The sequence below is a fragment of the Mirounga angustirostris genome, unplaced genomic scaffold, assembly GCF_029215605.1.
Source record: "Mirounga angustirostris isolate CCGP_5_RB_7025 unplaced genomic scaffold, mMirAng1.0.hap1 SCAF_3, whole genome shotgun sequence".
Classification (NCBI taxonomy): domain Eukaryota; kingdom Metazoa; phylum Chordata; class Mammalia; order Carnivora; family Phocidae; genus Mirounga; species Mirounga angustirostris.
This window is the reverse complement of record NW_026991711.1, coordinates 145,806,388-145,832,040: the sequence shown is the minus strand read 5'-3', so window position 1 is coordinate 145,832,040 and position 25,653 is coordinate 145,806,388. Positions and strand designations below refer to the sequence as shown.

General features: G+C 40.0%; 2 protein-coding genes across 6 annotated transcripts; both read right to left on the bottom strand.

Annotated features, from left to right (window-relative positions):
• DUSP19 (dual specificity phosphatase 19) lies at positions 1–23,087 on the bottom strand. 5 transcript variants are annotated; one of them, XM_064586791.1, is made up of 5 exons: positions 22,680–23,087; positions 16,588–16,634; positions 6,758–6,910; positions 4,512–4,655; positions 1–574 (listed from the first exon to the last, which is right to left on the bottom strand). In XM_064586791.1, the coding sequence occupies exons 1-5, from the start codon at positions 22,903–22,905 to the stop codon at positions 335–337; spliced, it is 810 nt and encodes a 269-aa protein (XP_064442861.1). In that variant the 5' UTR covers positions 22,906–23,087; the 3' UTR covers positions 1–334. The 5 variants fall into 5 exon arrangements, with proteins under 5 accessions (XP_064442861.1, XP_064442862.1, XP_064442863.1 ...); XM_064586792.1 differs by lacking the exon at positions 4,512–4,655; XM_064586793.1 differs by lacking the exon at positions 4,512–4,655 and having other exon boundaries at positions 439–574; positions 6,758–6,792.
• On the bottom strand, positions 10,226–13,056 carry LOC123838391 (translationally-controlled tumor protein-like). The gene is made up of 2 exons (XM_045867397.3): positions 13,045–13,056; positions 10,226–11,238 (listed from the first exon to the last, which is right to left on the bottom strand). The coding sequence occupies exons 1-2, from the start codon at positions 13,054–13,056 to the stop codon at positions 10,789–10,791; spliced, it is 462 nt and encodes a 153-aa protein (XP_045723353.1). The 3' UTR covers positions 10,226–10,788.
• Positions 23,088–25,653: the final 2,566 nt, after the last annotated feature.

Below are 25,653 nucleotides of genomic sequence, written 5' to 3'. Positions count from 1 at the left end.
AATGGTTGCTGGAATAGAAAAAATCCTTTCATGCTCTAATAAAGATTTTGAATTAAATCTTTTTCTTCTACAGAAATCAATTATTGGTAATACATTATCTCCTCTTAGCAAATTAAAGAAGCATTCAATCACACATTATAATACCAAAGAAAAAATGATATAATTTAAAAATGTGTTTATACACTAGTTCAAGACAATCAATTAACCTCCATTTCCACTTGAAAAACACAAGACAAAAGGAAGTTTTTACTAGTCTACTCTTCAAAAAAGGGGACGGGTGGCTATAGGGGCCAATTCAGAAATTACAGTTGTCCTTTATCTGCTGGAATGTAACTCATGAGCTGTCACCCCTTTCTAATTCCTGTATGTTGTCACACTTATTGCTTTCTTTGCCCTCTTGGTATGTACGAAGCTGCTCCATGAAGCCAGCATTTGGACATATGGAAGGCCTTGCATTTTTCACCAAAGAGAAAGCACTGGTAAATGAGATTTCTTCAGAATTCATCAGGAAACCTACTACAACTGCAGCAGCCCTGGAAACTCCTGCATTACAATGAACAAGAACCACTCCATCCTGCAATAAAATCAATCAAAAATCTCCATTATTCACTTAGAAAGGTTATTAAATCACTTGTACATTCTTATACTACCTGAAATTATAAAAACATTCCTTTTATCAATTTGATTCAATGTATTCAATTACCAAAATACAATTCCTTGTAAGCAATGAATGGAAAAAAAAAAATCAATTAATCAATCAACTAACTTCTCTTCCTACCCCCCAGGGATTGAAATGCCTTGATAATGTATTTAGAATTTTGGAAAAGTATCTTTTTTTTTTTTTTGGAAAAGTATCTTTTATTAAACTGAACTAATATAGTAAAGTACATATAAAAGCCTAGTAAACTTAGGAAATACACATCGATAAATAAGAGAAAAATCACAGGTAATATATGTGGAAACAAATAAAATGACAATCATAACACTGAACAGAAAGACCAAGAAGAAACTAGTGTCACTGGCTTGGTAATCTATGTGTAAAATGACCAGCAAGGAAAAAATTTTCTACCCTTGGATATACTTTATTCTGGAAGGAAGTAACTTAAAAAATAGTTAAATTTATGAGGTAGTAAAATGATGACACAAACAGCTCATGACAATGTGAAGTAGAAAAGGCAATTAGATACCTTAGCATCAGGTCAATAAATGAAAAATGTTTCGGGTAACTTGCAAATGATACTTTACAAGTGAAGAGGGACACAGTGCAAGACCAATTTTGACGGGTTAATACCACATTAATAATGAAATGATGGAGCTGACGGAACAGCACTGATATAGGTTGACTTATCTCAGGCTTTTAAAAAGTTAATGATCTAGATGAAATGAAGTGAACCCTACAGAATTAGACATTCTGGTTAATTACTTCATTTCCCGATTCTTCTTTTGGTACAACACAAAAGAAAGATGGGAACAGGGGAAGGGGGACAAAATAAAACCTAAACTGAAAACTCTCTACCCAAAGCATAGATTAACAATACCATCTTTAGGACTCATTGGATTATTTCACTTTTGCAAGGCAGTTCTCTCACAATTATAAATCTGTTGCAAAATTCCTTTCCTAATCTATTGCAATAAATTTGCAAATGCTTCTCATTTCAAGAAAACCAAATGATTCAAAATAAAAATTAGTATTTTGAAAATCCTCATTATCAAAAAAGACAATTTCAATTGTTTTCTTATATTTATGACTATTACCAAATTTTAACTGTTTCTGTACAGGATGGGCTAATACCAATACTATACATACATGCAACTTTTCTCACGTTGTGTAATAGGTCATTTTTATGAGATTAGAGGCATTTAAAAATCATATTACAGTAAATGATGAAAAGGAACTTCTTTCATCTCAAAACAAATCAGATGTTTGAAAGAAACCCAGAATTGTAAGCTAAATAAGAGATATCATTGGGCGCCTGGGTGGCTCAGTTGTTTAAGCGACTGCTTTCGGCTCAGGTCATGATCCTGGAGTCCCTGGATGGAGTCCCGCATCGGGCTTCCTGCTCGGCAGGGAGCCTGCTTCTCCCTCTGACCCTCCCCCCTCTCATGTGCTCTCTCTCTCTCATTCTCTCTGTCTCAAATAAATAAATAAAATCTTTAAAAAAAAAGAGAGAGATATCATTCAATGTCATTTTTAATATTTCCTGACTACATACTACTCATGTTTAATAATGTTATTATTTTCTTCTTTCTTATACCCTTATGTAACAGCTACCTTTCTGTTGCTTTCTATAGCCTTTGAATTGACTTATTTATCTTTTATTATTCTTTGGGTATCATATTGTCCTTGAAAGTATTCCCAGAGGGGCTCCTGGGTGGCTCAGTGGGTTAAGTGTCTGACTCTCAGTTTCTGCTCAGGTCATGATCTCAGGGTCGTGAGATCGAGCCCCACTCTGGACTCTGTGCTCAGCAGGGAGTCTGCTTGAGATTCTCTCTTGCTCTCCCTCTACCCCTCCCCACCTCGCTCTCTCTAAAATAAGTAAATAAATCTTAAAATAAAAAGGAGAGGGGCGCCTGGGTGGCTCAGATGGTTAAGCCTCTGCCTTCGGCTCAGGTCATGATCCCAGGGTCCTGGAATCGAGCCCCGTGTCAGGCTCCCTGCTCCGCGGGGTGTCTGCTTCTCTCCCTCCTTCCTGCTCGAGCTCTCTCTCACTATCACTGTCTCTCTCAAATAAATAAATAAAATATTTAAAAATAAAATAAAATAAAAAGGAGAGAAAGTATTCTCAGAAAAGTTATTGGCTTGGGCGCCTGGGTGGCTCAGTAGGTTAAGCGTCTGCCTTCGGCTCAGGTCATGATCCCAGGGTCCTGGGATCGAGTCCCACGTCAGGCTCTCTGCTCAGCAAGGAGCCCGCTTCTCCCTCTGCCTCTCCCTCGGCTGCAGCTCCCCCTGCTTGCGCTCTCTCTGTCAAATAAATGAATGAAATTGTAAAAAAAAAAAAAAAAAAAGGTATTCACTTTATATCCCCTTTCCAGGACTCAAAATAGTAATGATTTAAATTCATAAAGAAACATTTTCCGCACTAACTGTTGTCCTCCACCTGGAAGGCCATTGCTCCGCTTCTTGGTCCAGCTAACACCAGCTTCTGCTCTAAGAAGCCTGTCTCTCTCTGAGTGAGATGGGGTCAGGGGGGATATCTTAGCCATCTTTGTACGCTGCATCCTTAGTGCAATTTTAGGCACACAGTAGATATTCCATGAATGTTTGCCAAGCAAATAAATTAATTTTGTTCTCCATTCCCAAGAAGAAAGTGTTCTCTTAAAAATTTGAATCACCGTTTTGCTATGGGCAGATAGAAATCGTGTTATCGTATTTCCAGTTTATCAAGCATTCTTTGTTCTCACGCTGTTGTGAATAACTTTTCAACTAGACTGCAAGCTCCTTGAGGGCAGCAGTATGTATGTATCCCTCATATCCTCTCAGAATAAGTAATTAATATTTGTTGACAGATTAACTGAGCCAAGTTTAGGTCTTTTTTAAGTGAGTCTTTTGATATTTAAAAATATATATATGAAAATGTTACCAGTAATTATGTCTAAATGGTGTGAGGAGGGTAAATTTTTACTTATTTGTATTTTCCAATTTTTGTACAATGACATAGTTTACTTACATCATGTTTTTAAAATCACATCTCATAAAATGAGTAATAAAGTAAACATGGACTATCAAATACACCTTTTCATATTAACAAAACCTTTTGCCCATAAAAAAAGGGAGTCAAGTAAATTTTCATAAAAGAACTCTTAAGGCTACAGAGGTTACTCTACTACTTTCCTCTTGTGTGTATTTCTGTCCCTTAAGGCATAAATCTAACAAATAATGCATGAGGCAGAGAGAGAGAAACCAAACAACAGGGTTTTACAAGTACAGAGGAAAATGAGAAAAGACATGGGAAAATAGAAGAGATTCCTTTTGGCAGCTATACGTGAAAAGATAAAACAACAAAGTGTAGGGCCTAGAAAGGTAGTTTTGAGACACTCAATTAACTGAGTAATCACATTTAATAAAACCTGCATATATAACAGAGAAAGTTACGAAAAGATCTCTTCTAGAAAAAATGAAGAAAATTCAAGAATTCTATTGCTAAAACTAAGTATGTATTAATTTGAACTGTAAAGAGTTTTCAGGGCAAGGAAATATTGGCTGAGTTTAGGACTGCAGTATAAAACATAATGCTTGAGGGGCGCCTAAGTGGCTCAGTTGGTTAAGCGACTGCCTTCAGCTCAGGTCATGATCCTGGAGTCCCAGGATCGAGTCCCACATCGGGCTCCCTGCCCGGCAGGGAGTCTGCTTCTCCCTCTGACCTTGCCCCCTCTCATGTGCTCTCTCTCTCTCATTCTCTCTCCCTCAAATAAATAAATAAAATCTTTAAAAACAAACAAACATAATGCTTGAGAAATGAGAACAGATTATGGAATTCTAATACATCTAGTAACAGAAACCTTGTAGGTACCTCCTCAGATTCCCTTGGTGCCATCACCTCATGGGCCCTAAGCTTCTCCACCTCAGCCTCCTCTTCTTGGCCCGCTGCCCGCCTTAGGCCTGATGAGTTTTGCTGGCCTAATGAGAAGGCCTGGCTCTTCCCCTGTGATGGTCTCTGCAGAAACAAGTACACCCTGAGTTCTGGATTGCCCTGCTGCTTCTGAACGTGGATGCAAAGTGCACAGGCCACTGAGTTTGGCTTCAAGGCAGCTGCTGAAGGACAGAGTGTGTAACCTGGAACTGTGGGATTAGCTACCTCCCTGCGGGGTAAATTTTGACCACTAAAACAGGAGCTGACAGCAAGCCAGGTAGATGAGTTCTCTCTTCCCTCCCTCCCCAAGTCTGTACAGAGGTGCAGTTCTTTGTGCTCCCTGCCAGGAGATGCCTTAAGTGGCAGAGCAGGTACACCTGCTAAGCACCCAACTATTCCACTGTCAGCTCATTGTGCAGTTGTGCTTAGCAAGGGAAATGCATCATCTCACGTGGCTTCCCATCCTTTCCTGAATCACTTCCCTTTCTCCCACTCTCACTGCCCATGGATTCCATCTCTCAAATGAGGCACCAGCTCTTAATCCTCGTCTCAGGTTCTGTTTTTTAGGAAACCCAAGCCAAGGAAACTTTTAATCAATTATTATCCTTTCTACTTTTTGCTTGCAACATGTACATATCTTTGAATATGAATATGCATATGGATGATGCCTATATTTTTCTTTTGCCATTTAAGGCATATCTCACATCTCCTTAGAGAAGCAGCTAATACAGAAACATGATCATGTTTATTTTTAACACTATCAACTGGCACACTGGAATGTTATAATCCAGATCTTATAAAATTTTTCATAAGAGAAAATACTGGCCAATAGTAGGCCTTGAATTAGAAACCCTCTTCCTCTTCTTTTATCTAAATATCTGCTATTAAATAAAGCTGAATGGTAGAGTTGAAGAGTTTTATATTTTCCAGATAATCTAAAGGAAAGCACCTAGAACAGTGCTGGGCACGTAAGGCATTCAATAAATTTTACTAAATAAAAGGAAGGGAGAGGGAAGAAAAAAGGTTAGGAGAAAAGGTAGAAGGGAAATAATTAGCCAGAATTCAACTAAGCTGGATTCTAATGTTGAGTGTCATTAATTGTTAGGTGCCCCAGGAGAGTTAACTTTTCTCTGTAAGTGCTTCTACACTCCCATCTATTTATCTCACATAAATTTTGTAAGAATTATATGCTAACTAAAAATGATGTCATTTCAAGGTATAATTACTGGTAATAGCCAACCGAGAAGCGCAGTGTTGACTTGGATCTATTACCAAAGTTGAAGTAGGATATTATCTGTTGGTCTTTTAAAGTAAGAGAACCAGTGGACAGCTTCTGATCAGCATTTTCATACAATCTCAGTAAAGCAATACACATTTAGTCCTTAGAGCACCCTATAACTTTCTATTGTTAAAAATGCATAAATTCACTATCCCTACCACATCCACAAAAATGCAAATTAATCTTCATAAATACATTAAAAGGACTATAGCAGTATCTATCCCATACTCCACCTGATTATCTTGCAAACTGGTTAGAGGGCAGGTGGTTATAAACCATCAAAGGAAATCTAAGTACATATAAACACAGAAAAATTCAGTTCAGTGGAGATTTTATCTTCTAATATCTCTCTTTTTTTTTTAAAGATTTTATTTATTTATTTGACAGAGAGAGAGACAGCGAGAGAGGGAACACAAGCAGGGGGAGTGGGAGAGGCAGAAGCAGGCTTCCCGCCGAGCAGGGAGCCCGATGTGGGACTCGATCCCGGGACCCTGGGATCATGACCTGAGCCGAAGGCAGACGCTTAACGACTGAGCCACCCAGGCGCCCTATCTCTTAATATTTCTCAGGAAGCCATAGGAAGATGAGAAATCAATGTTAAAAGTAAGTATCTCATTGAGGGGCGCCTGGCTGGCTCAGTCAATAGAGCATGCAACTTTTGATCTCAGGATCATGAGTTTGAGCCCCACATTGGGCACAGAGATTACTTAAAAAAAGAAAAAAGTATATATCTCATTGAGAAGAAAAATTGGAGAACTAAAAAGTTGTAGAAGTTCATGAACGATTGGTGGAGGGGAAATTTCATAGTGGTTCTCTGTATTCATCACAAAAAGAATAAAGATTGGATAATGGACTTGTACTTCAAAATTTCTGCCTTTGAGGAACTGTGGATCAAAATGAAACTTACCTTCATTTTTGCTTGTTCAATAAATTCAAAACATTCTGGAAAATAAGACAGGATATTGGTTTCAGGCAGATCCAATATAGAAATGCTCTTATATATAAAGTCACTGAGGAAAGCATTTTCAACTCCATATGCAACATTGAGAATATGAGTCACCTTAAAGAGAAAAAAAAGATGATTTTTAAAAATTCTCTAAAGAATTAATATTAGGCGAATTAAAAAGAGAATGGGATGTTGAGATTTGTAACGAGAATAAACAATTTAAGCATAACTCACTTGAATAATACTTGCAGGAAGCCTTCTTTGACTGCCCATTCCTCACCAGAAGTGCTAATTCTATACATTCCCATAGCACCCTCTACTTGCCCTAATTATAGCTCTTATCACTTTGAGATTATTTGTCTCCCTCATGGTACTAGAAACTCCATGAGGGTAGGGACCATGTTTGGTTTATTCACTATTCCAAGTAAGCACTGTGAGTGAGCAGTGACCTGAGCACAGAAATTACTTAAAATATTTGTTAGAAAAATCAATGAATATCCATATAATAAACTCGAATAAGGGAAGTAGATCAATAACAGAAACTTCCCTTTCAATAATTATTTCCCAATTTTCCTTCATATTCGTCATAAATATGATGGTTCTCAAGTGTGCCTGCCCATCAGAATCACTCAGTGAGTTTTTTAAAAATGTCAATGCCACAGAGCCTCAAACCCAGAGATTCCAATGAATTAGTCTGGTTGAAAGGATGGTCATGAAAGATTTTCTTTCAAATGGTACACAAAAGCAACCTTCTACTCCATCTGTGCATTTGAGTTCCTTTCCTACAGTCTACCAAGCATATGGAAGGAGTCATGTGGAAAGTCAATTAAAAGAATTCAAAAGCAAAATGGGTCAGAAAAATAAGGCACTGTTTCTTTTTTTTTAAAGATTTTATTTATTTATTTGACAGAGAGAACGAAAGAGCACAAGCAGGGGGAGCAGCAGAGGGAGAGGAAGAAGCAGGCCCCCTTCCAAGCAGGGAGCCTGATGTGGGACTCGATCCCAGGACCCTGGGATGAGGACCTGAGCCAAAGGCAGAGGCTTAACCATCTGAGTCACCCACGCGCCCAAGGCACTGTTTCTTGTTATGACATGCCTCACTGTACTTATTCTCTCTTAACATGGGTGTTAGGTTTTGCCTGATCTCCGTATTTTCATGTATTTCACATATATTTTAGACTACCTGTCCAGCTCTACCTCTCTTGCCCCTACTACCCTCCTAGATATGGCTCTGGCAGTGCCCTACTCCTCCCCTAGCACAGCTGACTGGATTCAGGCAGACACCTGACTTAAACAAAACTGATCAAATAATCTTTAGAAATTTTAAAAATAGGGGGTGCCTGGGTGGCTCAGTCGTTAAGTGTCTGCCTTTGGCTCAGGTCATGATCCCAGGGTCCTGGGATCGAGCCCCACATCGGGCTCCCTGCTCAGTGGGAAGCCTGCTTCTCCCTCTCCCACTCCCCCTGCTTGTGTTCCCTCTCTCACTGTGTCTCTGTCAGATGAATAAATAAAATCTTAAAAAAAAAAAAAAGATTTAAAAAAAAATTTTATGGGCACCTGGGTGGCTCAGTTGGTTAAGCGACTGCCTTCGGCTCAGGTCATGATCCTGGAGTCCCGGGATCGAGTCCCGCATCGGGCTCCCTGCTCAGCAGGGAGTCTGCTTCTCCCTCTGACCCTCCCCCGCTCATGCTCTCTCTATCTCATTCTCTCTCTATCTCATTCTCTCTCTCAAATAAATAAAATCTTTGAAAATAAATAAAGAAATAAAGAAATTTTAAAAACTAGGTATACAAGACAGCTAGAATGATCCACAAACTGGAGAGCTTTAAGACAGCCACTTTCTATTAAGTGCTCAAAGAAGCTGAAAATTTCTGCTCCCAAATAAGAATAGAGTAGATGTGCAGAGAGGGGCCATGATGCCAGTGTGAGAGAAGCACCATCTTGGATGGCGTTCTCTTCTCCAGCACAGCTACTCTCTGCTCTGATTCCAGAGCTCCCCCTAAATCATACACATTCTCATTCCTTGCTCAGGTTTCTGTGCTTCCCAACCCAAAGAACATTGATTAAGACACTCCAGGAATTAGGCCTTATGAAGACAGAGTCATAAGCCATTTACTAACCTAACTGCCTTGTGGAAGAAAGACAACAGAAAACACCTCAACTATCTACTCAAGAAAGACTTAAATAGAGAGGAGATGGGAGAAACTAGAAAGGTAAGAACATTTTTAGAAGATAAAGTCTGAAATGTCCTGTTTTCCCCAGTGAAGTCTTATCTATGTCAAGTCACTCACTGTCAGTGTACTTCTGACCAGGATTATATTATGATTCTGCCCTTAATTATAGAACATCTTCCAATGTTTTACATTATTGATGTGTTCGTCTTGTCTTTACAAATGTATTCTACAGGGTGCCTGGGTGGCTCAGTTGGTTAAGCGACTGCCTTCGGCTCAGGTCATGATCCTAGAGTCCCTGGATAGAGTCCCACATCGGGCTCCCTGCTCGGCGGGGAGCCTGCTTCTCCCTCTGACCCTCCCCCCTCTCATGTGCTCTCTCTCTCTCATTCTCTCTATCTCAAATAAATAAATAAAATCTTAAAAAAAAACAACAAAAAAAACCCCAAATGTATTCTACATTCCCAAAAGAAAAGAAATGAGGTCTTTCATATATGGATGTATAGATCTATAGATCTTCACAGGATTATGGAGAAAACCAGAATCTTGGGAAAACCTGTTGAAAGGTAAAAGTGCTTTACAAATATTGTGAATTACCAATGCCTGGGGAGTTTAGCTGTTGGGAAATGCAGTTAATATGGGTATTGATTGGTCCTGATTAAAAAGAATTGTACTGAGTCACAGGTGGTGGTGATGATGGGCATCCAGTCTAAAACCCTTTCTAGTAATTAGACATACTTCCAAAATGTAATTACGGAGGTCCTAACAATGATTGCCCTTGGGAAGCCCTTTGTAATATGGATAATAATAGCCCCTTATTGAGAACTTGGTATGTGCTAGGTATATGTCACTTTATCCTCACATTTAGGCATTATTATTTCCAATTTTAATAAACTTTTATATTTTGAAACTGGTTCAGGGATGCCTGGGAGGCTCAGTCATTAAGCATCTGCCTTCGGCTCAGATCATGGTCCCAGGTCCCAGGGTCCTGGGTTCGGCCCCGCATTGGGCTCCCTGCTCAGTGGGAAGTCTGTTTCTCCCTCTCCCACTCCCCCTGCTTGTGTTCCCTCTCTCACTGTGTCTCTGTCAAATAAATAAAAATCTTAAAAAAAAAAAGAAACTGGTTCAAAAATCAGAACATTACAAAATAGAAACATTAAGAAAACTTGCTCTCACCGTGTCCCTATCTACTCCGTTATCTCCCACAATAATGGTAACCACCTTTGTTGAAGTTTCCTGTATATTCTTTTAGAACATCTTTTTTTTTTTTTTTTTTTTTTTTTTTTACTGTTATTAGTCTCCTTTTATTCTTTTGGTAATCTCCTCCAGAGTTAACTACTTCTGTTTGTGGGTGATGAAATGTGTAAGGAATCCACTTCAAACGTTGGCCCAGCTATGAGCATGCTCTTTCCCTTTACTGGAACTCAGAATGAAGACTTTTGATTCTTGTTTTTTATATTCCAGTCCCAGAAGTAATTTTTCACTGTAGAAGTTATGTGTAGGCAGTCTTATGCTTTCTAGCAGTAGTCTACGACCAGGCTCTAGCTTCTCCAGGACACTACACAGGATGGATTTAAATGTGTGTTAAACTAAGAGGCATTCTCTCAAATGAGTTTAAACGCATTTTATTTTTAGACAACCTACATGACATGTTTTTTATTCTTAAAAACAATGCCTCTGCTCCAAATAAATCAGGGTCAAAACAAATGAAGAGCTCAAGAGGCCATCAGTCCCATCTGTCTAAGTCCTGGTGTCATGTGGGTGAAGAGGAGCAGCCCGTTATGGCAACAGCTGATGCATCCAAAGTCATGGCAGAATTCGTTAACATTTCTCCATTTCTAAACCGTCTATAAAGAAAATCATATATGGGTTCACACCATCCTCATGGGAGTCCAGCAGAGCAACCACTCCACGTGGATTCATGTTTTCACCAACAAAGAACTGGTAGTTTTTGAAATTAGCAAGGATGTGATTGATTTGCTCTGCAGCCCCTGTCATAAAAGGTTTTACTCTTTCTGGCCTCTGTTCTTCAAGTTTGCCTTTGATTGATTTCATGTAATCTTTGATGTACTTCTTGTAGGCTTCTTTTGTGAAGCTGGTTTCCTGCAACTGATGGTTCATGACAGTATCAACGCCAGCGATTACTGTACTTTCGGGACCTTCGCCCTCCGGGCCTTCAGAGGACGCATTTCCACCAATGAGCGAGTCATCAATGTTACCCTCTGTCTGTCCTACTGACCATGGCTGATGAGGTCCCGGTAGATGATCATGCTAAGGCACTACCTTAGCAGGAGCCGGGAGCTCTGACCGAGCGGTGCAGCCGGAGCGGCACTTTCTATTAAGTGCTCAAAGAAGCTGAAGGAGGGGGCTAGGGGGAGGAACAGGCAGAAAAGGCCGACTCAGTCGCTCCCCGTACAGAGGGCACGCACGTCCCCCTACGTCATTGCGCGCTTTTAGAACATCTTTAGGCAAATAATTTATTCCCTTTCTTACACAAAGACAACACCTTGGGTTCCCCTCTCACTTAAATATGTCCTGGAGATTTTTTCATATATTTACAGACCCTTTTCTTGGTGGTCTTTTGTATACCTATTCAGTATTCTATGGTGTGAGTGCACTATTGTTTAAACAGTTCCCTATCGATGATCACGTGGGCTGTTTTCAATGATTTGCTACTATGAACAATGCAGCAGTAAGTACCTTGGAACATTTTATGTTAGAGTCAGTTTTCTATCTTCCATAGGGCTTTATAGGGCACACACCAGGCACTTGAATACCTTATTAATAAAGCAACTACTATTACTGTACCTAAACATTAAAATGAAATTCCTGCTGAAACTTCTGAAATGGTCCTCCCCAAGAGAATTTCTATTAATTATAGCACTTTACGGCCCTGAGACAGAGGACGGCCTGGAATGACCGGGGTGCATGAGAGAGCAGGCACACCTGGACCTTTGGGAGGACAAACACGCAGGGGCTGAAAGGTGGTTTTTCCAAATTACGTTAGATCCGCAAAACCTCTTTGTTTTGCGGCGAGATTCAGCTAAGGCTGAAAGGGTCCGGGAGGCAGAGCGGTTACTTTGGTCTCCCTACTCGTCGGCAGGCTGGCCTCCACCCTCAGGGGAACGCGCCACCAAGTCACTCCTTGAGCGCACCCAAGTTCTCCCGTGGACACTGCAGCTCATTTCCTCCTACCTTGAGGTCTCTCAACCAATGAGTTTGCCTATTCACCCAGAAAAGCAACTATCCGTGACAGTTCTAAGGCTGGAGAGTGAGCCCACGCTGGAACAACAAATCTCATGACCGAGAATGGAGCTGAAGAAGCTGAAAGGAAAGCGGGGTCCACATGGGAGAAACAGAGGGGATTAAGAGATGTTATAGGAAACATCTCATCAATGTGGCACCTCCATCATCTGGATATTCTAGAGGAAACCTCCAGAATGGCCTGCTTCCCAAATGTAGATACATCTAAAGCCAGTGAGATTTTGTTACCCATAGTATTCTCTGCCTGGTGCCCAGTGATATGCTCAATGGAGGTAAAAATGCAAAGTACGGCCTGGAAAGAAATTTATTTTTGTGGTTTCTTAGAAATGACTGTCATCTGTAGCTCTTAGCACGTGAAGCAGCAGATGGAGTTGCATATGTCCCATGGGAGAGAGGACTGGTGCAGTGATTTCTTTCTGACTCCAGTGCATTTCTTACTGAGACACAGGAAGGCTCATGGAATTTGATGCCTCGGCTCATCACTGCTCAAGACTCAATTCAGCCCAAATTGCTCCTGTTGGAGAAGTGAACTCGGATGGTTCCTTTAATGAGGCAGGAAGGGGAAATTCCATTTTCTGCCTGAGCTCAGTGCAGCCTGCCCGAAGGCTGAGGGGTCCAGATGCCGAGCCATTGACCGACTTGGATCCAGGAGCAGCAGTGTCAGCAGATCTGGAGGCTCAGCCTCACTTGGAATCAGATGCTATTAAAGCAGAACAGAATCTTCTCTGAACAAGCTGCCACCACAGCTCCCATGGCCACCATCTGCTGTAGCAATGTCCCCACCGTGATGTGCTCCCTGCTTCTTCTGGTTACCTTCCCATGCATGTAGTGCCGCCTGACTTGGGAGGCTGTAAGCTATAAATAATAGCTTTAGTACCCCAGCTCAAGCCAGGAGCAGAATTCTCTATGGTGGAATCGTGTCAGCACACAGAAAAGGCAATAGTGGCCCCTCATCTGCCTTCCTCCCTCCCCCCAGTTCCCTCCCGCCGGTCCCCACTCTTTCTTTTTTCAGGCCTCTGGGGCTCTCTCTTGCTTGGCAGCTGCATCTGGTGGACCAGCTTGGAGCAATGAGCTTCTGCCTCCCAGCTCAGTGAAACTCGCAGTTTGAAAGAGAGCCTCCAGAAGAGAGTAGTGCTGATTCCAGAAGAACGGACTTGTGAATGGTGGCTTGGCAAGTGCCCAGCTTTCTGGCTCCCGGGCCAGGAAGATACTATTGCACAAGGTGGACTTTGGAGTGCCTATCCTCTGAATTAGACCATCTAGGTCATTTGCTACGTTTTGGGGAGTAGGGCTGGCACTGACACAAATTAATTTCTAATTCTGCCCTCAGAGTAGCAGCACCCAAGATCTGGGACTGTTGGGATTATTAGGCTGCCCTGGGGGCAATTTCTTCAGATGTTTTTGTCATTTCTAACCTGGTTCTAACCTGGTAGTAACTGTAGGGCTTTGGGTGTCTTAGGGAGCTAAAACAAAATATCATAGACTACGTGGCTGAAACAACAAACGTTTATCTCTCATAGTTCCGGAGGCTGGGAATCCAAGATCGTGATGCTGGCTGATCCGGTTCCTGGTGAGGGCTTGATGCCTGGCTTGCGGAGGCTGGTTGCCTTCTGGCCCTCAGAGGGGGTGGGTGAGGGAGAGGGAGAGCCAGGGACAGAGCTTTTAAGGTTGAATCGGCTTGAGACCCCAGGCGCTCCAAATTCTAGTCTATTGTTATTTCAACAACGTTCTTGTGCTTCAGGTACCAGTTGTTCTTTTAGTTTCAATATCTGCTCTTTCAGACTTCCTTTGACAAGAAATTTGTACTTCTGAGGTCAATTTATCTAATAATAAGAATACCTGTCCCTCTGATGGAAGTTGAAACCTAAGCATTTGCAGATGACACAATCAAATGAGTACCATCTGCCTCAAAAAGCAGGCCTAATATATTCTACCCTGGGGAAAAGTAACAGGACCTCTTATAAGGAGAGTTGACAACTTGAATGAAAGTATCATGGGGTCCTTGAGATCAAATAGTGGCAAGAGTCACCTAAGAAAGAAAGCATTTCACATGCTCTCAACAGGAAGCTTGAGACACTTGTTTGACCTGATCAATATGATGAAGAATGAGAAAGACTGTGCCATCCAGGTGGGGGGTGGGGGGGAGGACAAGTATGTGTGGGAGGCAGGAGACCAAGGGACAGAGAGGCCAAGGTGGGCACACTAGGAAGGCAGAAGGCGCCCATTTTCCCCAACTTGACGCACTGACTCCCAGAGGCACGTGTGTTCTGTGGTGAAGAAGAATGGACTGAAAGTCCTGCAATCGGAATCCTACAACCCGCTCCGAGGCCGGGCGCACCAAGCGAACTGCTTTCAGGTTGAATTTCCGGGCTGGCCAGGTGAGACACACACACGAGGGTCCTGAAAGCTGCAAGGCTCAGTGGAAAGAATGGGACACACGATCTCCCACCAGATGAAGAGAAAGGATGAACACAACAGTACTGGTAACAAAGAAGACTGGAGGTGACTTTTGTGAGAACACCTGGAACAGTGACAGCATCTCTCTGTATGTGTGTATCACTTCACGTCAACTTTTTTTTAGTACTGTTTCCACTTTTTAATAAAAATTTTAAAAAGTTTTAAAAAAATTATATCCCTTTGAAATGTGCCATGCATTTAAATCAATAATCTAGTTTTGCCAAATCACCAAATTTTTCAATAAACCCTCTATTCAGCTGCTCAGTTTACCTTTGTTCTATTAGGCATCTAACAGTGTCACATGTACAGAGACAGAGGGATCTTTTAAACAGCTGCTTGATTCACATCACCAGGATGAAAGCGAATTTGAATTGGTGTATCCTAAGAGGGGACAGATAATGAAACACTTGCCAATGAATGAATTTATCAGTTTTTCTATTTTTCATTTTTTCCTTGAGAACTATTAACTTATTAGTGTAAGCAAGACTTTGAAACTTGTGCTACTTATGTTAAAATATTAATCTAAGATGGATCCTATTAGGAAATACAGTAATTCTCTTAACCTTATGCATTTCCAGGCCATTATCTCTTATTGTCAGGCAGTTATAATGGTGACTGCAACTGCCTCCTAGTCTCCCCACGCTAGTTTATGCAACACTCCAATTTATTTTCCACACTGCCTCTGACAAGCAACCTTGCAAACTGCAAATTTGATCCTGTTACTCCCCTGGGTAAAGACTTCCAAAGACTTCTGGATAAAGTCCAAAGCGTTTACTCTGGCTTACATGGACTTTTGTGATCTTACTCTTGCTTACATCTCTGACCTTGTTTCTTGGTATTCTTCTTTCTCACTCTCTAAGTCCTGGTTACTGACCTTTTTTTTTTTTTTTTCTGTTTCTGAAAGCACTGGCCTTTCTCTTCTGGGCCTCCACACAAACAATTTCTCCTATCTGAATGCTTTTCTGTCTGCTCCCTCCCCATCCCATTCCAAGCAAACTTCAGTATCATTTCCTCCAGGAAGATTTCCCTGACCTTATAATCCCCAACCCAACCCAAACATGGGTCAAGGGCATCATCTCATTCATATGCTCTCCAACAGCACCTGCATTTCCCCATCAAAGCACATAATACACCTGTACTGAAGCTGCTTATTTGTCTTTCTCCCCTCTCTGCCCCTCAGATCATAAGCTTCATGTGAATAAAAACCTCTTGCATTTCACAAACCATAGCAATTCCATGCTGCTGAAGTACTGCTTGACAAAATAGATGGCTGAAATATTTTTAGTAAACACTGAAATAAGTAATAAATCACACCAGTTGAGGGTGGAAGAAGATGGCACTGGGGAAGTAGTATGTGAGTTGGGACTCGGGCATGGGTAGGTCTTGGATGAGAAAAGAAGAGGAAAGTCTTTCCCACACAAAGGAACTACATAAGCAGAGGCAAGAAAACATGCTTCAAAGTCAGGTTCATAAGGATACATGAAGGGAGACAGAGAGAATATAAAATTGGAAAGATGGATTACAAATCCACATATTTTAATTAGGTACAATAATTTTTGCAACTTTATTAAAACAGGAGCCAAAAATGTTACCAGTTAAACTCTGAAATGGGGGCCCCTGGGTGGTGCAGTTGATTAAGCGTCCAACTCTTCGGTTTCAGCTCAGGTCATGATCTGAGTCTTGAGATCAAGCCCCACATCGGGATCCCAGCTCAGTGAGGAGTCTGCTAAAGTTTCTCTACCCCCCTCCTCTGCCCCTCCCTGTGCTCTCTCTCTCTAAAAATAAATAAATAAATCTAAAAAAACCCAACAAACTCTGAAATGGACTAATAGTTTCTAAATAAATGTAACAATTAAAATACTTCCTATACATGGTGCCAGACCTGAAGCATTTTTTTACCTTGTACTTTTTCAGAGTATCCAGATCATGAGCAGCATCTTGTGACCCTATAAGAAATAAATCATATCACCTTGAAAATAAAAATAATCATCCTAACTTTTTAATCTAATTTTGGTAGCAATTCTATTAGTTATTTATTTAAAAAATACAACTTGGAAGGACCTCAATCCAACCTTCTAAAAGACAATTTAGAAATATTCATTAAAAAATGTTCATCTTGTGGGGTGCCTATATGGCTCAGTCGGTTAAGTGTCTGCCTTCAGCTCAGGTCATGATCCTGGGATCCTAGGATAGAGCCCCACATCATCAGGCTCCCTGCTCAGTGGGGAATCTGCTTCTCCCTCTCCCTCTTCCTTTGTCCCCCACCCCCAGCTAATGCTCTTTCTCTCTTGTGTTCTTGCTCTCAAATAAATAAATAAAATCTTTAAAAAAAAATTCATCTTGTGTATGTATCTTGTCCTCTGCAATCCCACTTCCAGCAATTTGTCTTAAAACTCCTGGGTGTTGCAAAGATTAGCTATGAGGATGTTCACTATAGTACTGTTTATAATACAAAAAAACCCTAAACAAATAAAAACAACCAAAAGCCTAATCATAGGGGTTGGGTTAAATAAAATGATACATTTATGTAGTGAAATATATACACCCATTAAAATGAGAATGCAGAGGTACCTGGCTGGCTCAGTGGGTAAAGCATGTGACTCGATCTCAGAGTTATGGCTTTGAGCCCCACATTGGGGGTAGAGTTTACTTAAACAAAACAAAACAATGAGAATGCAGAAGAATATTTATGGCATGGAAATATATTCTCAATATATTAGGTGATGATACCATTAGGTTACAAAATACCATCATCCTTTTTTATAAAAACATGTATATGCCTAAAAATGGACAGGAAGTATATAGAACAAAATGTTTACAGTGGGATTACAGGTAACTTTTTTTTATGTTCATCTGTATTTTTTACAATAAATATCTACTTTTTTTGTAACTTAAAAAAGAGTATTAAAAAAACCACCCACAAAATAACACAGTGCCATTTGGTTTGGGAATACCCAATAGCTTAGAGCAAACACTGTTGGTCTATGAATTCTACCCACATTCCGTGTACCAATAGGGCTATCTATCCCCTTTTACCGTTTCTTCCTGTCAAAGTTGGCTCTCCAGGTCTACCAAACTTGGAAAATGACTCTAGCTAATATGCAAGTCCAAACAGGAGATAACCAGTTAAAATAAAGTGAGTTAAACAATTGAAAAAATAGGGCATTTATTATTTAAAGATTTCAAGTATTTTACTTTCCTAAATTAGGATCCATTTCCATGCATGATGTTTTTCTTACCTCACCTATCTAGGGAATCTGCCAGCTTCTATTATGTGATTTTAGGTAGCTGAAAAGCCAGCAAGTACACTGGTTGGTCAATATTCGCCTAGTAATCTGAAACTCACAGATTCCTTACTGAGTCTACATTTAAATTTATTCCTAAAAGTTAGCCTATCAAAATATTAATATCTGTTAAAAACTGGATGGTGGATATGTAGTTGTCTGTCATATTATTGTCTGTAATCATCTATACCTTTGAAATACTTCATAATTAAAAGGTAATTTCTCAGTTTTCTGCAGGAAGTTCTAACCATCTCCAGGGTGGAAATGGCTTCAAATAAATTAAATGCAAATCATTTTTAAAATAAATGATAATTAATTCTACTCTGCCTAGGTCTTAAAATAGCAAAAAAAAAAGAAAGAAACATGCATGAATGAAATTCTTTCTTTTAACCCTAGATTGCCATTATTATATTTATCAAGGCTGGATACTTCAATCATTTCCATTAAACACACACACACCAAACACAACAGGTTGATTGTATTTCGAATTGGCTGGTACATTTTGAAAGTCACTTCCAGAATATGAACTCTATTGAAATAAATTTAGTATCCTTGAGACCAAAAACTGTTAACTTGTATGCTCTGCCTTTTCAAATAAGAAAATTATGAGTGTTAATAGGTGGGGAAACAATTTTAGTCAGCATAAATGGATTTCAGGTAATTGGCTTGTATGTTTCATTTAATACTTGGTAGTATTACAGTTCATGTTAATTCTCTCTAAATTCTAGATATAAACATCAGCTTTTCTCCAATTTTAAGTGGCTGCTTTGTGTTACAGTCCTGTGTTAAACATTTATTGGAAAGACACATTATTAAAAGAAACACTGTAGGGCGCCTGGGTGGCTCAGTCGGTTAAGCATCTGCCTTCGGCTCAGGTCATGATCTCGGGGTCCTGGGGTCGAGCCCCACATCGGGCTCCCTGCTCAGCGGGAAGCCTGCTTCTCCCTCTCCCACTCCCCCTGCTTGTGTTCCCTCTCTCGCTGTGTCTCTCTCTTTCAAATAAATAAATAAATAATCTTAAAAAAAATTAAATAAAATAAAAAATAAAAATAAAAGAAACACTGTATACTGTATATCATGACAATGTGTTATTTTTATTTTTTTAAGATTTTATTTATTTATTTGACAGAGAGAGGCCAGCGAGAGAGGGAACACAAGCAGGGGGAGTGGGAGAGGGAGAAGCAGGCTTCCCGCTGAGCAGGGAGCCCGATGCAGGACTCCATCCCAAGACCCTGGGATCATGACCCCAGCTGAAGGCAGACGCTTAACGACTGAGCCACCCAGGTGCCCCGACAATGTGTTATTTTTAAAAATGATTTTTTTGTTTTTTTTTTAAAGATTTTATTTATTTATTTGACAGAGAGAGACAGCACGCACGCGCAAGCACAAGCAGGGGTAACAGCAGAGGGAAAGGAAGAAGCAGGCTCCCCACAGAGCAGGGAGCCCATGTGGGACTTGGTTCTGTGACTGGTCCTGAACTGAAGGCCGACACTTAACCGACTGAGCCACCCAGGTACCCCAACAATGTATTATTTAAACCTTTATTTTGAAAAAGTAGAATGTTATCCTTTTATAAACTATCTTAATTGAGATTTAAAAACAAATATCAATTTTAAGAATTTTACAATTTTAACAGTGGCTACATGAATCATAGTTGTGTTAAAACTCATAGAACTAAATACCAAGTCAACTTTACTGTATGAATAGTTTTGAAAATGATTAAAAAGTTGATGAATAGGGAAACAATTAAACAAAGAGGGCTAAGAATAACAATTTACAGTTATTTTTACATCAATACTTACAAGCCACTAATACTCATTATTTGGCCAAGGATTATTATGGAAATATAAAGATGAGGTATTTTCAGTATTTTGCCATCATAATATATGTATCATAAAAAATAGCTACATAAGATCTCCAGAATCCTGTTTAAGAGATTCTTTTTATGAAAATACTAAGTATTGTATAAATTCTGATGTAGTATGTCTTAATTTATAAGTCACCATTTTCATCATCACAAAAACAAACCAAAAGCATTACTGAAATGGGAATTAAATGATATTTGAAAGAGAAATGTTTTATTTGAGAAAATTGGTAGGAGTGAACATTCATAAATGAATAAAAACAGGAGCATAAATTACTATGAGGATGAGTTAACAATATTTGTGGAAGAACTGCACAAAATAAAGAGCTATACAAATTTAATGTATTATCACCTCCCATCTCCATAACCGTATAAAAGATCCCAAGATTTTCACTTAGAATTGAAGAGAAGATCTCAAATGTCACCATTTGGAACTTCTTAACAGAATATAAATATATATATATATATATATAAACAAATAATACATGTACCTTTCAACTACCCAAGAGAAATGGAATTTTCTACTTTTACGAAGTAAGTTGGTTTTAAGAAAAGTCCTAGGGATTTTGCTGTAAAAATATAATTTTCAAAGCCTAGGACAAAAATGCTAAGATCTTTTTGTCAACCTGTTAGATAGTTCAAGGGCCTACGTAAGATTTTCGAAATGCAGAAGCTGGTTTGAATTTATGAGCTAACCGAAAAAGATTACAGTTTTACAGCTTCATTTTCTTTATTCCCTACCAAAAACAAATACTAATTTCAATAGTGCTAGGTGGGAGTTGTGTTGCTTTGAAGAGATGAAGAAAGCTCTTTGAAGCAACCTAGAAACAATCCCCCCATCTCCAGAGAGAAACTCAGTCTGGTCAGAAAGAACTCCTGCATCATTCATGTGGAAGAACTTAAGATGTAATCATCCACGGGTCCCTCGGAAATAAGGCACTTGTAACTAGGCAGAAAAAGGTCCATCTACCTCTCACAGGAAAGCAGGTTGTACCTGATAAAAACATCCCATTTCCTGGTCCAGAGAGGAGACCATATAAGGTCTAGTTTCAGAAGTCTCTCCCAGAACTCTCCCAGGATTCTGGGAAGGGTTCCAATGCCAATCTGAGAATACTACCTTGATCAGCTCACTTTGGATAAGTCTAGATAAAAAAATCACAAGCGAAGTTCATGAGAGTGAAATGATATTTTAAAATTCTACCATAGAGGGGCGCCTGGGTGGCTCAGTTGGTTAAGCAGCTGCCTTCGGCTCAGGTCATGATCCCGGAGTCCCGGGATCGAGTCCCGCATCGGGCTCCCTGCTCAGCGGGGAGTCTGCTTCTCCCTCTGACCCTCCCCCCTCTCATGTGCTCTCTCTCATTCTCTCTCTCACAAATAAATAAATAAATAAATCTTATAAAAAAAAAAATTCTACCATAGAATTTTAAACCATTATTACTACAAGGAAGCCAAATAACTGAAAAATGTGCCTGAGCGTATTTTCTTTCCTAGAAATGGTGTGCAAGTCCTGGGTCAACCTTTCAGACTAGCTAAATGGTCCCTTGATTTTGCACTGGGCTTCAGGAACTAGTTGGAGATATTTATTTGAAGTGAAAGATAGCTCATGTAGCAATACATGTAATACATAATACAGTAACAACTCCTATGTAACTGCAATTAATTTGTTTCAAAAATTTTCACAACCTCAGGATAACCCTATGAGAGAAATAGATACCTCTACTTTAGTTTTACAGATGGTTTCTTGCAGGACCAGAGAGAACAAATGACTTATGCTAGTTCATCTACTAAGGTAGAGCAGGACTGAAAACCTGGACTCTCCAAAGCAGTCTAAATGATAATGTAGAGCGGGAGTGGATCAGACTTGACCTTGATGCCCAGCTCTGTTATTTACTAGGTGTGTTACCTTGTGCAAATTACTTAACTATTGTTAAATCCAGTTCCCATCTGTGAAATGGAGTTGATAATCCCTACTTCAGAGAGTTTTTTAAAAAGGAGATGCTATGTGCACTTCACAACAGGACCTGGCTATTTCTGATTCCCAGTTCCGTGTTCTTTCTACTCAAGAATGGCTTGGCCGCATAAATATTGGCAAATCATTAATCTTTCCAAGTCTTAATTTCTCTACTCACAAATGAAAAATAATTCAAATCTACTTGAACATACTAATTTTTTTTAGAGAATGCCATACCATATTCTTGCCAAGCTAACAAGTTTGTACTTTTCATACTGTTCTTCATTTACTATTTGCGGAGCATGCTTTATATAGGGAAACAATATTCTCCCTAATACAAGAAATCATAAAACTATCAAATTCATAGCTATAAAATGAAAACACAATTTCTCCTTAACACTCAAAAAACAGGCACTTAGATGTGGCTATAAGAGTCAAGCATTCCATGATCTGTAACAGCAGAGAAGGCAAACAAGCACTTGGCTATTTCAAGTACTAACTTTTCTATAACCTTAACCCTTGCTACTTACAGTTTTACCTAATTAAAAGCATTCTTTCTAATTTGATGATTTTTAAGGCTATATCCATTTATAATCCAAGAAAATACAACATTAACATGCTATCCTCCGGAGAAGTAAAAAAAAAACAAAAAAAAACAAAAAAACGGATGAAAGTTGTTCTAAAATCCAAATACCAGGTGCCATGTGCTACTGGAATCTATGCTTCTTATGGATATATTGTGGGCCAGCTAACGGAAGTTCCAAATCTAAAAAAGGAAACATTTCAACTTCTCAGCAGGGTGGCTGATAGAACAGAATAATACATATTCGGGAAAAAACGAGAAATATGGCTAAAAGGAATCAATGAGTTAGTGCCAAATCGATATACTCACCCAGGAGCAACCATGGCTTAATAACACCAACATGCAGGTCCAAGCTAAGGTCCTGCACATAACCACAACTACCCCCACTGCTCGGCTCTACTTCTTCCACAACATGAATTCTGGCATCTTTCCATGTTTCTATAATTTTCTTTCCAGTTAGCGTTGTCACCCTGGTGCATTGCTTCCTGAGATTATTCCGGGAGAACGCTTTAATTTCCTGGTTAAGGGAGTGCATTACATGAGCAGCGGCTAAGAACAAAATACAAGCAACTCTAGCCAAGACTGGAAAAGGCCGGCACTGCCCGTCCCTTAGCCCTCAGACTGAAAAAATAGAGCCTCAGGTGTGCGACCCCCTGCAGGTGAGAGCAGCCACACACCGGAGACAAAGGCTTCCAGGTCCGTTTTCCCGAGCACCACCAAGTAAGGCGAACTTTGATTGGCCACTGAGAAACGAACCCCGATTGGATGCTGTATCTTCTTCCGGTCCGCCGAAAAGCTGCGTTAATTTCCACCGGCTCGAGGAATCCGCTCAGAGTTTATTTTTGCTGCTTAAACCTAGCTTTATTATTCATGCGAAGTGGGAAAATAGAAGACTTGATTGGAGAGACGACTGATACTCCCTCGCTCTTTTAAATGCAGTGGTTTTCTGGCTATGCTGGATTGGTGTCGCTTGTAGAGACCATGAACAACGGGTTGAAGGACGTCCGGCTGCTGCTTTTAGCGAGCAGGCGAGGTCGTAGTGCAAACCTTCCTACTCCGCGGAGGTGTTCTTGTCCGCCTGTTTTAAGACTAACACAGCGGTGCTATCGATGTCAAAAATAACTTTAAGCTTATGTTTTGTACATTTTATGCTATCCCTGCCAAGAGGGCGTTTGCTGCATAGATACTGTTGTGTGAATTGTGAGATAAACCCACAAAAATACTTTAAGTTCCTATATGTGGTTGAGACGAGCTTGGAACATGTTTTCTAATTTTTTTCCTGTTTTCGCCACACTGGAGTCCTTTATGCAGTGAATATACGCTCTTTCTAAGGCATTTCTTCAAGTCTTCCATACATAGTTTCAGAAAAACGGATACGCAGACAGACAAATTTGTAAGACAGATCGGTTACGGAATGATGGTTCTCCTTACAAAAGAATGGTTTGTTTTGCAAAAGAAATGACAAGATTAAATAGGAATTTTCCTTACCCCACTTTTAAATGGTCTCACACACAATGTTTATTTACACATGTATAAAGTGAGGAAGTTGCACTTAATGAAAACTTCTCCAACACTACATATCAAAGTTTTTGTTCTTTTGAAGTTTTCTGATGTAGAATTAAGATAAACCAAATTTTTCTCTGTTGAACAGTGAGATATAAGCCCAGGCTATCTACAAAGTACTCTAAAATGAAAAACTGAAGAAATGATTCACACCATTTAAATAATCACAGGTTCATCAAAATCAATTCTAACCACACATTATTCCATATGTTTATAATTCAACGATAAAAACGATCAACTATTGAGCACTTCCTACTTGCTAGGAACTGTGCTTGCAAGCAGTTTTTAGATTCTCAGTGCTATCCATCAGGTGCTTAATGATGCTTTACACGCATTATCTCATTTGATCTCACGACAAGTCTATTATGAATATAGTATTATAATCATCTACATTTTACAACTGAGCAAACTCAGATGCAGAGAGAGCAAATAACAGATCTTACACTTCACAGCTCCTAAATTTATAACTACAAATAAAACCTAGATTTGTTTTAGGCCAATGCCTTAGCTCTTATTTTCTTTGAAATAGTGCCCCACTCCCCCAAAATTATAGCTAAAAATATTTATTGAGTATTTGCTATGTTCCAGGAACTGTCACAGTCACTGGTGATAGAGCACTGAGTAAAAAATAAAAGTCCCCTCTTTCATGGAGCTTGTATCCAAGTGGAGGGAGCAGATGGACAGACAATAAATAAATATATAACCATGTTAGGTCCTGATTTAAGTGCTAAAATGAAAGATTAAGTGAAATAAGGGAACAGAGTGAAAGAGCAATGCGCTATTTGCTACGCATCAGTGAGAGAGGGCCCCTCTGATAAAGTGAAATTTGAGCAGAGATTTGAATAAAGTTCAAGAGCCAGACCCTCCCAGCCATCTGGGAGAAGAACTTTGCAGATGGAGGAAATAGTAAGTGCTGAGACAGAAGTGTACTGGTGGGAGGAAAGAAATGGAGATATCCAAGAAACTTAACGGGTGGCTAATGTGGCTTTTGGGGGTAAGTGAAGGGAAGAGAGGTAAGAGATGAGGTCAAGAGAAAAATGATAAAGACTTTGGGTTTTATTCCGAGTGAGATGGGAAGCCACTGGAGGGAAACAGGTAGAGAAGTGGTGAATCCTGTATTGTGCTGCCAGGATGCTCCTTCAGTGAATGCCTGTTGTCTGGGAGTGCTTTTGACAGTCCCTTTAGGAACTGCCTCGACTGCAGAGGGCTGCTTTGCCTTCGGTTGCACCTTTCACAGGATACACCACATCGATGACTGATTGGTGAGGAAGCATAAAGGCCTGGCCATCTTGGCTCAATTTGAAACAACTCTGAAGGGCACTGTAGCTCTAAAGTCCAACATGTAGTTGGCCAAGGCTGTCATTGGACATGTATAACCTCTTGACTTCTCTGCCCGATCCTGATCTTTCTCTTCACTTCCACAAATGTCGATACCAAGGACAATCCTTAAAAAAGTCCTGCATGCCAGAACCCTACCTCAGTCTGCTTCCGGGGAAACCCAGTCGGTGACAAGTGACATGAAATTATGCTTATGCTGCAGAAGGATCTTTCTGGCTGCTGTGAGGAGAGGGGGTAAAATGGAGGCAGGGAGATTTGTTAGAGGGCTACTACAATGGTTCACATGGGAGACGATAGTTGCTTGGGCTAGAATGGCAGCAGAAGGAGAGGTAACAAGTAAGAAGATCCTAGATATATATGAGAACCAAGGCAAGAGGATTTA